Raw genomic sequence first — 16,038 nt, forward strand, 5'->3', positions numbered from 1 at the left:
CTTATCCTTCATCAGAATTAACTCGCACTCCTGATACCAGAAACAATTATGAATACATCGCTATGTATACATTTAGACCTTTCTACATGTGTGTGGGTGTGTGGGTACATACGTATATAAATTAACAAAACAACAGAGTTTTTAACTGAGACACTGAAACAGCAAACACTTGCTACTGGGCGTACGCAGGACACCAGAAAGTCTAGGTTACTGCCGCAACAACAGTTAACACCAGGGTCTCAGATACTGCTACAATGATGGCCTTTTTCCAGGGTTATAACCTTGAATGTGCAGTGTCTGTGCTCAGCGTTGATCAATGAGCATATGTTTTGTAACAAATAAAATATTTACTACCTCAAGGTTAAAACAGCGACTATGTTACAATCGGACAAAGCAGGAGATGGCTGCAGAAAAAAAATATACAATTAACTTTGTTGACCGATTTGTTTATTACTGCTACCCAAACATTTATCATTTCACATGGCGAGAGGAATATTTTCAAATGAGGTACAAAGGCAGAGAGAATCGTTCTTCCGGTCAAGCAGTTCCTTGACGTCGGACCACATGTTCCTGTTTAAGCTGTCATGCCTACATTGGTCGAGGACTGAGGACATGCCTACTGGAACAGTTATGGTGCCACCCCTTCATGCAGTGTCCAGGCCTTTCAGCACAGGGGGTCTCAGCGATGGCTCAGCTTCTGCAGTGGCTGCCTTGCCTTCTCCGCTGCTCTGGCCGCCCATTCCCGCTGCGCCTCCTCCCGCTGCGCCTCCTCCCTCCTGGCCAGATCGCGCCGCTCCTCCTCCCACTCCTTCATCTCTCCCCGGTAACGCTGCACGTCCTGTGCCTCTGCAGCGACGAGGCTCTCCTCCGCCAGGCTGGATGTCAGGGCCTGCAGACTGCGAACATCTATTCTATCCAGGGCCTGCAGACAGCTGTTCAGCTCCTGAACAGACAGAACACGGGATTAAGCTGACTGTCAGCTTCAACGTTTCATTTAACAAACTGTATGTAAGGCTGTGCGATTTGACAATCTTGTATGATTAAAATGTCTCTACAATACGCCTGTACGGTGAGATCGTTGGTATCGTGATTCAGTGCACATTCTATCAGTTGCAGCTCTATGGCTCATACCCGCATCTAAAGTTGTTTTATCAGCCAAATCCACTTCGACACACCAATAAACCGGCAGTAGTAAACGGCAGGTAGCGCCTTGGATTTCTTCCTCTCTCCCTTTCGCGCCCAACATTCAACACATTCACTATTTAGCAATGTAGTGGCATGGATGACATGGAGGAGGTGGTTCCTAAAAAGGATTCAACGTTGGTTGAACATGGGATTTGTTGAGATTTTTCAAAACCTGCACGGTTACCATAAACCAGTGGTTCTAAAACTCGGTCCTCAGGCCCCACTGCCCTGCTTGTTTTCCAGCTGTCCCTGCCCTACACACTGCTGACTGACTGAACACCCCTGATCCAGGTAATCAGAAGCTGAAAGACAGCTGGGACTTGTGTGTGGGGCAGGGATAGCAGGAAAACAAGCAGGGCAGTGGGTTCCGAGGACTGAGTTTGAGAATCTCTGCTGTAGAGTAACTTTTAGAGTCTTAAAAACCAACATGAAAAACAACTGTGATGACATCATGGATTCTGATCCTGCCCAAGGAATATCACGTTATCATATCTTTGCCATATCGCCCACCCCAAACAGGACCTATTGGTTCACATTTATGGGAAGTCACTGTTGACGGGCCCCTGAACCAGCTTGTGGGGTTGCAAGTGTAACACTGCATTTCATCATCATTATCATCATCATCATCTATCATCAGATGACTGAAACACAGTCACACAGTTTGGTATTTACTTACAAAGATTGAAATTCAATAATATTTCCTTCAGCAGTCAATTTCTTTGATCTGATCAATAGGACGACAATTACTTTAGCATAGTTCAGACTCCCTACATTTCATTATGGGGTGATTGAAGAAGGTTTCCTTGTTGTACAGTGTATCCCCTACTTTAAGAATCACCACAATGATGCACATCCAGTAGTTTCAAGGCCCGGGAACCGCTCTCCCTTTGGGTGGCTAAGTAGAGCTCCAATGCTTCTCTAATTTTAGACTAAACTGAATTTAGAGGATTTTTTCAAGGTCTATTCTAGGCAGCGCACAAGACAGGGAACAACCTGGGCAGGACGCCAGGCCATTACAAGGGTGTACACATCATCATAAACTATAGTCCAGTTAGACGCACCAATAAAACAGACTGTAAATCTTTGTACTGCGGGGGAAAGCTGCAGTACCTGGAGGAGAAGCCAGACAGCACAGTAATGCCTTCAAACTCGAAAGACAAAGCAGGGTTGGGATATAATTCCCAAACCCTGCAGGTATAAAGCAAGCGTGCTGCCCACTGAACCACAAAGGCCATAATCATTACAACTGGCCGCCTGGATCTGCGGGTTCTGCTTCCAACCAACAGCGGACTGAAGATATTCGGAGGAGAAAAAAAAAAAAAAAAAAACTAAACATCCAGAAAGTTCTAAAAAGCAAAAACGTGAATTTGCAGCACTGAGCACTACGTTGAAATTGACATCCAGGGAGGCTCATAATTTTCCGTCAGACGTGGGAGCGACTGAAAAGTGACGGGACTTTATTCATTTTCTTCAGCTCTTAGCGTTCAGGTTTGCCGTATTGGTGCGGCTGGATGCCAGAGATTCCATGCCTCCTCATTTATCCGCACCGCTTATCGTGCTGATGAGAAGGAAGCTGGTTGACATTCAGTTCGTGATTCCGAATCTTTATTTATTTTACATTATCAAATCATGTATCTGGCTAATGTATTATCCCTTGTTTGTGTTGTATTACAGGTGATCTAGAGATGTTTTTGAAGTCTGCGGAAAGATGTGCGTAGGTTATATGCAAATACTGCACCATTTTTAGATAAGGAAACTGATCCAGAGATTCGGATTTTGGTACACGGGGGGGGGGGGCATCCGGAAACCAATCCTCTGCAGATACAAAGTGCTGATTTAATATATCTCAAAAATTTACAATAAATGACATTTTTACACACCTTAAACCTTCTGGAATATTCTGGGACCTTCATCCTCTCCAGCTGGTCCTCCTCATCGACAGTCTCTGGAGTCTCCCCACCCTCTTCAGGGGTGTGAGAGGCTGACAGATCTTTCAGTACCCCCCCTAGGTAATCGACCTGGAATTCACACGAGAGAAAACGGTGACACCGACTCTTCAAAACATGTTCTCACAGTGTACAGGAAGAAAAGAAAACTCTGATTTTTAAAAAGAATTTATAATCAATGTCACCCGCTACAGACCACTGCCTGTCATTTGGTAAATGAAATGAAAATTGAGGGTCATTAAAATCCACCTGCGGTCTCCTCTTCACTTACAAAGGCACAGCTGCCCTGTAAAGCGGTGGTCTGCGCTGCCCAGCCTCTAACTGCAGGCCTGGCATTGTTCACACGTCAGAGGAAAGTCGGGCCTGAATGATATTTCACTGGTACTCCGATTAAATGTCCAGCAGTTTTCCTAAATACTGATTTTAAATACTGACCTCTTACATGAATGTTTCCCATCAAAATGAAAAATATTAAAACAGTAAAAAAAAAAAAAAAAAAAGGACATTAAACAGGACCGGAAAGTGATGGACATGGATTCGTGAGTAAAACTGATACGTGAACAAACTAAATACCGATAAGAAAAGCTAAAAGTGCTGATCTTGTTCCCCCTCAGAAGCCCAGGAGCCTGTGTCATGACGCTGAATTTCTGGGTCAGCAAGACAACTTGCTGGAATAAAGGATGTCTTGACTAAATGGAAGTCAACAAAAATAAAGTTTATTTACGAACAGAGGTGGGAAGAGCTGAATTTGTTTAGCCTTGAGCGAAGGAGACCAAGGGCTAGACATGATCCAGGTATATAAGATTATAATAGGGATAGGTGTTGTTCATACAAATTGTTACATCAAAATAGTTCTAACTCAAGAGCCCGAGGCCAGTCGCGAAATAATGGGGGGACACTTTAGATTGGATCTGAGAAAGAATTACTTCTCACAGCATGTAATTAGAGTAATTTAATTCCTTCCAAGTGAGCTTGATAGGCCAAATGACCTTCTCTCATTAGTAACTTTCTCGTGTTCTTAAACTGATGTACAGACTGTCTACTACATACGAACTTTCAACTTCCGAACTTTCGGACATATGAACGAAGAGGACTAAGTCCAAGTTGTGTTCATTGAGCACCCGTTTCCTGTCTGCAACATCAAAATTTTTTCTGCGCACCAATCCCATCTAGTACGACTTCTGTTTGCTACTCCCCCCGCGCAGCAGTGTAGCGTGTGTACTCCCAGCATCCTAGTTCTTTGTACTTGCATATACCCCTAAAATGATGTTGAATAACGAATTACAAACATTTCAAGTTACCAACGGCCGTTTGGAACGCAACTCGTTCGTAAGTAGAGGAGGGTCTACATTAAATCTGACAAGTTATCCAGTTAACCAACAAATCTCCCTTTGTGAAACAGGCTTCAAGTTGATGACACGCACAGCAGGGCTCAGGGTTGGATCAAACGTCCTCGCAGCATCACAGACGCATTTCCAGCATTAAACACGTACCGCCTCCTTGGATATCTTGATGTGTGGGGCTGCGTCACACGCCTGCTCCATTACCAGCAGGGCCCTGCTGATGAAGCCCGGGACCCACGTCAGAGGCGCGTCGCGGAACACAGCGTGGATTCCCTGGGACATCTCCACTTTGCCTGGGGGGAGAGGTCAACGTCCATCACAGCTCAGAACACGCCACTACTTCAACTGATGTTCCAAGGTGCTTAGCAGTAAATGCACAAGGTGAACCGGTCACATCAAATTTTTTGCAATATCAATAAACGTTTGTCGTTCTACACCGCGAGGTCCTTTACAGCACGCCTGGGGTAACAGCGGCCACACAGAGGGTTGAGGAAAGTCCATCACCTTAAACCTAGTTTAAATTGACTTTGTTGTGCACCTGGTCATTTGGGGTCACTGCAAAAAAACTGTCAGCCAAACAACTTGCGATCCTGAGAGCATGCAGATGGAGTCCCAGACGAAGGGCGTAACACCAGTGAACGCGCAGCAGATATGAGGCGCGCTGGACCATAAGCTCCTGAAGGACTTTACATGACAAAGAACAGAAGCCAGCAGCGACACTGAAAGCCTGACAGAAGGGGGGCAGACCTAGGAGAGCGAGGCCGAGGAGCTGAGCACTGAAGCCTGTGGAGTTCTGCTGCTTCAGGCCAGCAATCATGAGCGAAGACCCCAGGTTCCTCTCATCTTGCCACTGGGTGAGGGGAAGAAAGATAAGTTATCTGATTTTCCCCATCACAACTGCTCCAGGATGAGCTGCTGTATTCTACAGACACAGGGAGCGGCGACTAATTTAGTAACATGAATTGTGCCAGTTAGATGGTTTATGATTAAAACACCAATATGGAAAGCAAACTGAATGCTAAAAATAGCATATTTACGATAAAGGAAAGGTGTAGAGAAGTTTATTGAACGCCTTTCCTTTTCTTCCACATGTATTTAGCACAGGGGTCTCCAACTCCGGTCCTGGAGAGCCACTATCCAGTAGGTTTTCTGTCCCATTTGACTTCTGATGAGTCACACCTGTTCCTGGTGTTTACCTGAGAGCAGGTGTGACTCATCAGAATCCAGGTAGGATAGAAAACCTACTGGACGGTAGCTCCCCAGGACCGGAGTTGGAGACCCGTGATTTAGCAGATACTTCTGTTGGAACAAACATACTAGTGAAAATCAGAGAGCACGGTCATTCAGGGTCCCTGCAGCAGCCGGCGTGAAAAGCATCGTTCGAGGGCCCAACGGTGATACGATTACGATGGTGTCTCATGGACATGAGCACAAATCGCTAAGCCAATGAGCGACTCACCACCCCAGTAACGATAAAACGATACCCCCGCCCTTAAAGGATTACTCGCACTCTGTTCGCAAATGTGTTTATGAGGTAACAGAAGAGGATGCTTACTGTGAGTTCAGGATTCGTCGATAAATAACTGGCCAGAGCGTAGAGTGAAAGGATCTGAGTGGATGGCGACTCAAAGGCCTCCTGTCGCATCATCTCCTCCACGACAGACCAGGCACCTGCGGGACACGGAAGGCAGACGCGCTAAAACAACGTAAATCACGGCAAACAGATATAATAAGTCTGCAACCTCCACCACTGCCCCACGAAGGCACATTCCTGACAATCCCTTAATACATTTTTAATAAATCACATTGGCAAAAAAAAAAGACTGTCACGATATAACATACATAAGAAGTACTGATCATGAAATTCAGAGCAACAGCCCCTGCTCAGCAGACAGACAGACTGACAGACCGACAGACAGACAGACAGACAGAGCAGAACAAAGGGCTACCTCCGAAGTCTTTGTCCTTCAGGAATGAATCCAACAGGAGGTTGAATGTGAATTCATCAGGAAAAATCCCAAACTGCACCTGATAAAACATGAACATGGGGTTAGGAATCTATGGGAGGTACCAAATAAGCATCAACTGCCTCACGTAGAGAGACGTGAACAAGAAGAAGAAAAGATCATAAGTAATCAATGTCAGAGAATCAACTGAAATCACCAACCTGGACAGCATTACGATTCAGCTTTGTGATTCATCATAAATAAGTGTGTGAAAGAACAACAGGCGTGATTTCATTCAATTACCATGTGAATCTAAACCAGAGTTTTCCACAGTCATGTATCCTGCATGGAATGTAAGACTATCTACTGTAAACCACATCTAAGGTTTGCCAGGCCGCCTACATCATGACACCTGAACTAAGCCGAGGTCCAGTCAGTGTGTGGTTTGCACCCAAGACATCCGGAGGGGCCCCATACCTTATTTTTTAGGGTATACAAGGCCTTATCCCTGGCTCCATATTTGAGACATTGTCTAATCCAACTGTGGATGGTCCAGTCTCTAAGGTACCAGCAGTTTGGACTGTGACGGAACCTGGTTAGAAAGAGAAGACGCTGACATTTTAACATCGTTCAGTATGTGATTTTAACAAAATTAGGAAGGCGCACATACTGTATATGGACAAAAGCATTGGGAAGCATCTCTTAATCACTGAATTCAGGTATCTCATTCAGAGCTATTGCACCAGGTGTATGAAATCAAGCACCAAGCCATGAAGTCATGCAAATAAACATTTGTGATAGAATGGGTCGCTCTGAAGAACTCCGTGAATTCAAGCGTGGTGCACATGAAATGTCTTCCCTCCTGGATATTCCATGGTCATCGGTAAGTGGTATTATTGAAAAGTGGAAGCGTTTAGGAATAACAGAAACTCAGCTACGAAGTGGCAGACCACATAAAATAAAGTGGGGTTACAAAGTGCTGAGGCGCATAGTGTAAAAAAAAAAAAAAAAAAAATCTCCAACGCTCTGTTGTTGACTCAATAACTGCAGAGTTCCAAACTTCCTCTGCCATTAACCCCAACACAAACTGTCCGCCGGGAGCTTCATGGAATGGGCTTCCATGGCCGAGCAGCTGCGTACAAGCCTCACATCACCAAGCGCCATGCCAAAAGTCAGATGGAGTGGTGTAAAGCACGCCACCACTGGACTCTGGAGCAGTGGAAACGTGTTCTGTGGAGTGACGAATCACGCTTCTCTGTCTAGCAGTCTGATGGATGAGTCTGGGTTTGGCGGATGCCAGGAGAACGTTAGCTGCCTGCCTGCTTTGTGCCAACTGTAAAATTTGATGGAGGAGGGTTAATGGTATGGGGTTATTTATCAGGGGTTGGGTTAGGTCCAGGGAAGGGAACTCTTGATGCTTCAGCATACTGAGACATTTTGCACAATTCTATGCTTCCAACTTTGTAGGAAAAGTTTGGGGAAGGTGCTTTATGTTCCAGCATGACTGTGTCCCAGTGCACGATGCAAGGTCCATAAAGACACGGTTGGGTGAATGTGGTGTGGAAGAACTTGACTGGCCTGCACAGAACCCTGACCTCAACCCCATCAAGCACCTTAGGGATGAACCAGCACAGAGCCAGAGCTTCATGTCCAACATCAGTGTCTGACTTCACAAATGTTCTTCTGGATTCATGGGCAAAAATTTCCATAGACACACTCTAAGAAGAGTGTTATAGCTGCACAGGGGGGACCAATTCCATATTTGAGCCTATGGATTTATAACAGGGTGTCAAAAGTTCCTGCAGGTGTAATGACCTGCTGTCCCAATACTTTGTCCATATAGTATATAACAAAAAAACATTAAACCTGCAAACTGTAAGTAAGGAACTTTAGACTTACTTGTACAGATAATATACTGTCTGTTCAATTTCTTCCCTTGAAGTTATGTTGTCAACAAACTAAAGGTGAAAATAAGAGTGATTAAGAGATGCGTTTCGCAGCCAAATCCAACCACTGCTGCACAAACATAGTTCAAGAGCTGTTCAGTACGTGAGGCTAAATTATGATGGTGATTAAGGAGATGGACCTTAAGGTTCAACAGAGCTTAGCTGAGTGATCCTTGAACAAAGCATGTAACCTAAGGAGTTTAAGTAAAGCCAGGACACTGGAATATGTCATCCAGTTTAAAAAAAAATCAGCTACAACTTGAGTCTTTACGGATCTGCATAATGAAGTGAGGAGCGGTTCCACATGGTAGATGTTTGCTACATAAAGTATCTAAACAAAGAGAATTTAATGGCGAGAGAACTTGAGTTTTGCAGAAGTCACTGCAGAAAATGACTGACAACACAAAGCGATACAGAATTTTGAAAAGAAAAAAAAAACATTTTAAGATGAAAGCAGAAGGAGATGCTGCTGGCTTAGAACCAGCACTCAGAATCCTTGGCTTTAAATGAACGGAGGAGGAACAACAAGAAAAATTAATTCTATCAACCAAAAGCACACAGGAACATCTGTGTGAGAAACAGGCTTTGCTTATTAAGCCTGTACTAAAATGGGAGCTGTACTAATCAGTGCATTTCAGGAATTTTTTTAATTTATTAAAATGAGCAAATCACACAACTACAATTTGCAGACATACTACTGCTAAATATCTGTGATGTCAGAATAGATGTTTAAAGATGGTATTTTCAACAAAGTACATCCTAAACTTATCATGTTAATGTTAAGGAGGCGCAATTGTGGTTAAAACAGCTTATTATCTTTTTGGAAGGAATTCAAGTTATGAAGATTTCTGAAGGCAGCGTGTGACCCTTTGTAGGGAGTGAACTAGCAGAACTTGGGGTACAAACCGTAGAAATGCATGATTAAACATCTGATAAAAATCAGAAGACAATCAATTGTATTTCTTTAAGCTAAAAGATTTTGTGCCCTTGGGTATAATATGGAAACTGAATCTTTGATGAAATGACGAGTGTTCCGCTGCTCAAAATTAAACCATAAGGATTCTTCTAATTAAAATGCATCGCACAACTCATTTACATTACATTTACAGTATTTGGCAGACGCCCTTAGTCAGGGCGACTTACATAAGTGCTTTGAGACTCTGCGATGAATTTTTCCGATACTAGCTCAATAAGGCTATGAATACCATCTATCTGAATAGTCTGTTGAGAAAATTTTGCACTTTTTTTTTTTATACACACACACAAGGAAAAGAGCCGAGTAAGAATACAGAGGTCCTACTTCAGGTATTTCTGAAAAAGCTGAACTCAGATTTCAACAATGTGTCTGAAACCTAACAAGTTCTAACTACCCTTCTGCATTATGAAACCGATGGGTGACGTCAAAATACCCTCAGCCGCTGGCACCATCTTGCAAGCTGGCGAGTAACGTCCAGACACCCCCAACCTGTGACCTGTGAGGTCGAGGCCCTGACAGGCAATGCCCAAATATCGCCCCATACTGTGACACTGCTACGTTGCTGATGGGTTTGACATTGTTATAAAGCTAACAGGTAATGTGTAACTAAGCCTCCTACCCGTGAGATAGTTAAGGAGCTGACAGGCAATTTCCGCTCATATGTCCGGTCCATTAGAGCCGCTAACTCAGCTGTGAGAAAGAGATGAAGAAAATTTAAAACAATGTTACATTATTTTGGTCTCAAACAGTACATTTTTATAAAAAAAATTAAATGGGAATAATGTTTCCATATTCTAGACTTGAAACTAATTTTTAGGGGAAAATGTAGTTCAGTAAATCATGGGAAGGGTGCATTAATGAGATAATTTAATTTGGTAAAAAACTGTCCTTTTATTCCATCCATGCATCTCCTGACTGCTTATCTTGATCATTGTACTGTAACTGCGATGTACAATATCTGGACAACTCTGCCATCTGCTGCATTTCAAAAATCAGAATGATTTGTGCAGATTGCCTGCTTTAACTAACCTTGACCACCGTCGGACATACCTGCTGTTTATACATAAATCATGCAATCTTGTACCTGTTATTTCCATAAGGATTAAAAGTCAATGTAACTTACCCAAGTTGCGAGGATCTGGGTCTCTGTCCTCCCATATTTTGGGGTCTGTATATGACGCAGATAGGAGACTTCTGGCTAAAATAGACCATATAAATAAGAGACAATCAGGGACTCATTCGGAGCCTTTCACCTGCGCCTATAAAAATAATAAATTCCAACACTGACTGCCCGATTACGGCCAGGTAACATTCTGGGATTACTGAAGGAAGAGAGGATCAGGCAGCTGTACGGTTACGTTTAGGGTTACAAAGCGTTTCACGCCCGGCGTAAGGACATCAGACAGACACAGCAGACACATGGGTACACGGACACAGGCGCTCACAGGAGAGTCACAGGCTACAAGCCGCATGACAATAACTGGGAAAAATTATGGAAGGAATTTAACTAAACGACGTGCTAATCAATTACCTGTAAATCTGGGCATCGCGTATTTTGAGAAGCATTTCGAAAGACAGACACATCTCTGCAGCATGTGCAGCGCCATCTTGGAAGGATTAGGACAGAAAATAACACAACGTATGGGAAGTGTCACCATCTAGCGGTAGAGTGTGTATTACAATGTCAAAGCCCACTGGAAGTAAAGTTAATCAGGGCTATATACATACATATATGTTTCAAGTATTATTTGTCACACACACAAACATACTCTACATATATGTGCCGTGTAATGCTTTTTCCGCTTATGTGTGTGTGTGCATGTATGATTTTAAAAGTGTAGGAAATCCCTGTGTCACGTGTTTCTCCTCCCAGGCGTCACCTCCGTCGTGCCATGTGACCCCAGAAACCCCATTTCCGCATGGACGTCACTTCCGCTCCTTCCTCCATCTTCCACCTTGGTCACCGCGTGTGCGCTTTCTAAGTGTGCAGGTCAGTGTGGAACCGTAACCGTCTCTCTTCTCCTGCACAGGCACACGGTTTTCGGACTGGAGAAGGTAAATGAGACCGCGATCGGTAACATGCCATCACACGTCCAACGGTGGTGACCCCGAAAAGAGGAGAAATGTTGCTTTGTTTGGGAGAATTGGGCGGGTGGGGATACCCGGGCCCCGGCTACCTCGGCTAGTTATTCTGTGCACAGTGTTATTCATTTATATATTCATACTTCATTTAAAGCCCCGTTGACATGTATTACTTGTTGAACCTAAGAACATGAAATCGGGCTTTTTACGCTGTCCAGGAAGTGCTCTAAACCCCGAGGCGATTGCCGATCGTGCTGGGAAGGAGTGTTTGTCTGGCGGAACGAACCGTCTGTCTTAACTTATTAGACTTATTAGCGGATGAGAGCTTCCTAAAATGGTCTGTTGAAAGCCATGGCGTTAATTGCATGTGGGAACGTCCAACCCTTTCAGGCGGCAGGTGGCCAGGCAGAGGGGCGTCCCCAGTCTAACCAGTCTCGTTCTGGTAATGGGACCAGCATTTACGAAGTGCTTCACTCTGTAGTAGTGGACGTCGTTTGTCTTCCGTCTGCGAAAATATTAATTCGAACTTGCGTTTCTTGTAGATGAAAGAAACAATTATGAACCAAGAAAAACTCGCCAAACTGCAGGCGCAAGTCCGCATCGGTGGGAAGGTGAGCAGTTCCTCTCTGTGGTGTCGCTTTGCCTTAATGTTCATTTGTGAGAATAATTATTGTGGAATGACTTGGTTGATGTGGAAGCTGCCTGTCATCCTGAACAGGGTACAGCCCGCAGAAAGAAGAAGGTTGTGCATAGAACAGCCACAGCAGATGACAAAAAACTTCAGTTTTCACTGAAGAAGCTTGGCGTCAACAACATATCTGGTATTGAGGAGGTGAGTGTGCTCCTCCAGGCCCTGGATTATTGAGATTATTGAACTAATGTTTTTAAATAACTTGGCAAATATGTAATGTGTTGTTTGAAACGTTACACTGCAACAGCTCATCATAAAGTGCTAACTTTGTGACAGGAAGAATGTGTCCGGAATCTCAAATAGCACATTAGCCAAAAATAGACTTGGTGTTCTTTAAAGAGAAAAGAAAATTTTCAATTATTAGGATTAATGAGTTGGAGCGCAGATCAGTCACACCCAAATACATTGTTTATGTCTTGCTTAAACATGCAGCCTGCAGTTTAATTGATGCCACTTCAGTGTGGGCTGTAACGGCTTATCTCACGTAACGAGTGTGACGTCAACCTCTTTGGCTTTATTCCTATTGGCTGTGTCCAAATTTGGGGTCTGTGAAGGCTGTATAGGTTTCATCCCTCGAAGGTCAAACAGAAAGAGCTGAGAGATTGGGGCAGTCTGCCCTATGGATAATTTCCTATTTGCCTCGCAGGCTGTTCATGACTCAAGGGTAAGAGCAGGAAGTGCTGCTCCTATCGCTTGGCCAGGACACACCCACTTTACCTCTGCGCAATGAATCTTGGGATATGTTGGTCTGCGAAGGATCCATCCGGTGGATCCTTTGCAACTCTGCAAAAGGAAAACGCATTTCTAGGATGCATTTCAAGGAGACTTCAAAATGGGACGGCTTTATCGTGCCGCTGTGATTCTTCGAATGCAGCTTTTGAAGGTTGCACGCCCCTGAATTTGGGCACAGCTGATGTCTGCCTTTCTTATTTGGAAGAATAAAGACATTAAAAATGGTAAAATGAGTTTATCGTTGCAGTGCGCGTGCTACCCTGAGGCAGACCGTGAAAGCTGGTAGAATTCAGGCTAATGAAGTACAGTTTAATTCCTGTCTCTGATTTGAGCGTGATTGTGCCGAAACTGCTGCAATAAATACTTTGCTGAGGAGCCAATGGCTGAATTGTCTCTCCAGTGCCGCCAGTAGTGATTTGACAGTTCAGTAACTGGCAGTGTGCTTTTGCTCTGCAGGTGAATATGTTCACAAACCAGGGCACAGTGATCCACTTCAACAACCCCAAAGTACAGGCCTCGCTGGCGGCCAACACCTTCACCATCACGGGCCATGCGGAGACCAAGCAGCTGACGGAGATGCTGCCTAGCATTCTGAACCAGCTGGGTGCCGACAGCCTGAGCAGCCTCCGTCGATTGGCCGAGTCCCTGCCCAAGCAGGGTGAGGATTGGCTGGGAGGTTAGGCCCGGCCGTCTCCGCCCTGTGTTTGATTAGGTTGGATGATTGCTGGTTACTTTAATGGGATCTTTACAAAATTTTTAACCCAAAAAAGTAACTATTGATACCGGAGTCGATTCTGAAGTGGGGGGGGGGGGGTCCCATTTTAGTACCAATCATTCCTGTTTCCCACGAATGACTGGCTATGCAAATGGGACAGAGCATCTCTGCCATTGTCTGAAGGAGAGGTCTGCACTGCCTGCCTCTTCTATATGTATTGACAGCACATCTCGCCGTCTCTTGTGATTAAACTGCAGCTAAATCCCAGCTCCCTCCGCTAAATTAATGGTCTGTGTATGTGTGTGATTTAATGCTGTTGACAGTGTTTATCCCTGCCCCCCCCCCTCGAGGGGGTGGTGCATGGCTCAGCAGGTTTTTCGATGCGGTTTCTGTGACTAAAACGGCTCCAGTGAACATCCCAGATTCCCACTGGGCTATTGAACAAGGCCCTTAACTATCAATTGCTCCAGGGGTGATTTCACCCTTCATTCTCTCCAAAATGTGTGACTTCAGATAGAAGTGTCTTCTAAGTCGGTGCATCTAAAACCAGTCCTTGGACCCCCCCCAGACGGTCCATGTTTTTGCGCTCTCCCAGTTCCCTGAGAGTTCGGAGGGAGCAAAAATGTGGAGCGTTGGGGGGGGGGGGGGGGGGGCGGGCTGGTTTGAGACAATATGCTAAATGAATGTAATTTCTGCACCTCATTGTACTTTGGGATATAGATTCTTTCAGTAAATCTGTGCACCTCATAAGAGTATCATAGGTCCAATGTTACAGTGCAATCGGATATTAACGTCCCACATCTCTGGGCCATCTTGCGATTTCTCCACTTTTCTCCAAGCTGTCAGGAAGCTTCTGGGGAATCGTAGGTGGTCACAAGAATGATTGGTCCGATCTCTCCCCTAAGTACCTGCTCTGACTGGTCACTTTACCTTTTTGGTCTGTTCTGACAGGTAACTTACTTGAAAAGCGACTAACTAGTATTCTTCTCTAACAGCTGGAGACGGGAAGGCACCGGTCGCTGCTGCCGAGGAAGATGACGATGAAGTTCCAGGTGATGTGTAGTTTCAGAAATGTGTGCTGCTGTTTCAGTGTGTCAGAAATTGTCCAGATAGGAACTGCATGGGAGAAGTACTACATGGTACCCTGTTATAGACCGTTCCTGACATGGCCTGTGTGACTGGAAAGTGTATTTTTATTTTAGTGTTAATACTGGATTTTAGGCTTAAGTGACACTTTGCCTGCTTTTTCCGTTCAGACCTTGTTGGCAATTTTGACGAGGCTTCAAAGGACGAAGCGAACTGAAGAACATTCTGCAATCAAATTAGTGTTGGACCGGGTCATGAGAAACAGCTGTTTTTTCTATTTGTCATTTAATGTGTACTGTTAAATGATTTTTTTGGTATTGATGCCGCATTAAAATCAGGAATGAATTGCATCCTTTGCTAGCCTTCCATCTGTGCTGTCACCCAATCCCATGTTTTGCAGCCTGGTTTCCCTTAACCTGTCTGTAATAAACCGTTGCATTTAAGAAATGCTAATAAAGTTCAGCCTGTCATGAAGATGCTTGGGTTAAAGTGTAAATCGGTCTGTGAAAAGGCTGTTGGGTGAGCGAGTTGTGATTCTGAGCAGTTCTGATCATGCGTAAAATGCTGTTCTGTAGAATATTGACCTTGTGTCACAAATATACTGTGACCTTGTGTTAGAGATGTCTTAATGCAAAATTCTACCATAATATGTGGCATTTTGGTTTAAATATATGCGACAGCTTTTGACCATATAAAAGAACTGATCTCTGGTATTAATCCTCACGATTGTTAGCGGTATCCTGAACTGTAATACATTTTCTGTTAACACTGACTGGGTTAAGCCTGTTTAATATTCCTGTAATGTTTAATGTTTAGCACAGGGTTGGTTCTCCAGTGTGCCATTTGACATGGTCAATTTGATTTAAACTTTTGATTTAAACTGAATTACTCTTTTAAAAAGCGCTGTCTGTGGTAAGGAGTTGGGTGCTTGGATAGCTTTGAAAATGGTCCATGATATATTATATCCATGTCAGTGTACAAGTCTGGTGTCCATTTTTCAGAAATCATTTTTTTGTAATTTGTGGTTTAATGACTGGTAAGGAGGAGCATGCACTGATGCAGCACATCGCCCCCCACCCAACAAACCCCTTCAGGGATGAGAATCTGACCGCATCTGATACCTCAGCACCACGTTTATTTGGATGAAATGGAACCGTGTGAAGTTTCTTCCACTGGCTCAAGTGCCAATCTTGCCACCAACCCCCAAATTTCTCCTTGTAAGCAGGAGGACCTGCCTGCAGGGCTGGATGTAGCTTAACATCATAGCCAGGAATAAGCGACCTTGCTCAAGGGCCCAAAGGAGTGGAATCCCTTCTGAAATTCACAGGGTTCAAACCAGCAACCTTCTGATTAGTAGTACAGATCCCATCCTTGGAGCCACTCCTACACC

At 44.3% G+C, this 16,038-nt stretch overlaps 2 protein-coding genes and 1 non-coding gene across 5 annotated transcripts; 2 read left to right on the plus strand and 1 right to left on the minus strand.

Moving 5' to 3' along the window:
• Nucleotides 1-430: 430 nt before the first annotated feature.
• Nucleotides 431-11,179, minus strand: mrps27 (mitochondrial ribosomal protein S27). The gene is made up of 11 exons (XM_048993923.1): nucleotides 10,874-11,179; nucleotides 10,466-10,540; nucleotides 9,962-10,032; nucleotides 8,320-8,378; nucleotides 6,898-7,012; nucleotides 6,424-6,502; nucleotides 6,030-6,145; nucleotides 5,222-5,324; nucleotides 4,625-4,767; nucleotides 3,066-3,203; nucleotides 431-943 (listed from the first exon to the last, which is right to left on the minus strand). The coding sequence occupies exons 1-11, from the start codon at nucleotides 10,998-11,000 to the stop codon at nucleotides 680-682; spliced, it is 1,290 nt and encodes a 429-aa protein (XP_048849880.1). The 5' UTR covers nucleotides 11,001-11,179; the 3' UTR covers nucleotides 431-679.
• A 48-nt stretch (nucleotides 11,180-11,227) lies between these two features.
• LOC125719284 (transcription factor BTF3) lies at nucleotides 11,228-15,122 on the plus strand. 3 transcript variants are annotated; one of them, XM_048993935.1, is made up of 6 exons: nucleotides 11,228-11,332; nucleotides 11,967-12,035; nucleotides 12,143-12,256; nucleotides 13,304-13,523; nucleotides 14,558-14,614; nucleotides 14,819-15,122. In XM_048993935.1, exons 2-6 carry the CDS (start codon nucleotides 11,967-11,969, stop codon nucleotides 14,863-14,865), a joined length of 507 nt encoding a protein of 168 aa, XP_048849892.1. In that variant the 5' UTR covers nucleotides 11,228-11,332; the 3' UTR covers nucleotides 14,866-15,122. The 3 variants fall into 3 exon arrangements, with proteins under 3 accessions (XP_048849892.1, XP_048849906.1, XP_048849898.1); XM_048993949.1 differs by having other exon boundaries at nucleotides 13,304-13,505; XM_048993941.1 differs by having other exon boundaries at nucleotides 11,280-11,397.
• LOC125732347 (small nucleolar RNA SNORA29) lies at nucleotides 13,660-13,797 on the plus strand. The gene has a single exon (XR_007391728.1). It is a non-coding gene; the product is annotated as a small nucleolar RNA SNORA29 (small nucleolar RNA).
• Nucleotides 15,123-16,038: the final 916 nt, after the last annotated feature.

The sequence above is a fragment of the Brienomyrus brachyistius genome, chromosome 2, assembly GCF_023856365.1.
Source record: "Brienomyrus brachyistius isolate T26 chromosome 2, BBRACH_0.4, whole genome shotgun sequence".
Lineage (NCBI taxonomy): Eukaryota > Metazoa > Chordata > Actinopteri > Osteoglossiformes > Mormyridae > Brienomyrus > Brienomyrus brachyistius.

What these genes read in the sequence shown, in the direction of transcription:
- mrps27 (XM_048993923.1), bottom strand. Translation starts at nt 11,000, where the DNA reads ATGGTGACACTTCCCATACGTTGTGTTATTTTCTGTCCTAATCCTTCC. An exon ending in CCCAGATCCTCGCAACTTGG is followed by an intron (nt 10,033 to 10,465) that starts GTAAGTTACATT and finishes TCTTTCTCACAG; the next exon opens with CTGAGTTAGCGGCTCTAATG. An exon ending in GCTCCTTAACTATCTCACGG is followed by an intron (nt 8,379 to 9,961) that starts GTAGGAGGCTTA and finishes TTTCACCTTTAG; the next exon opens with TTTGTTGACAACATAACTTC.
- LOC125719284 (XM_048993935.1), top strand. Translation starts at nt 11,967, where the DNA reads ATGAAAGAAACAATTATGAACCAAGAAAAACTCGCCAAACTGCAGGCG. An exon ending in ACATATCTGGTATTGAGGAG is followed by an intron (nt 12,257 to 13,303) that starts GTGAGTGTGCTC and finishes TTTGCTCTGCAG; the next exon opens with GTGAATATGTTCACAAACCA. An exon ending in AGATGACGATGAAGTTCCAG is followed by an intron (nt 14,615 to 14,818) that starts GTGATGTGTAGT and finishes TTTTCCGTTCAG; the next exon opens with ACCTTGTTGGCAATTTTGAC.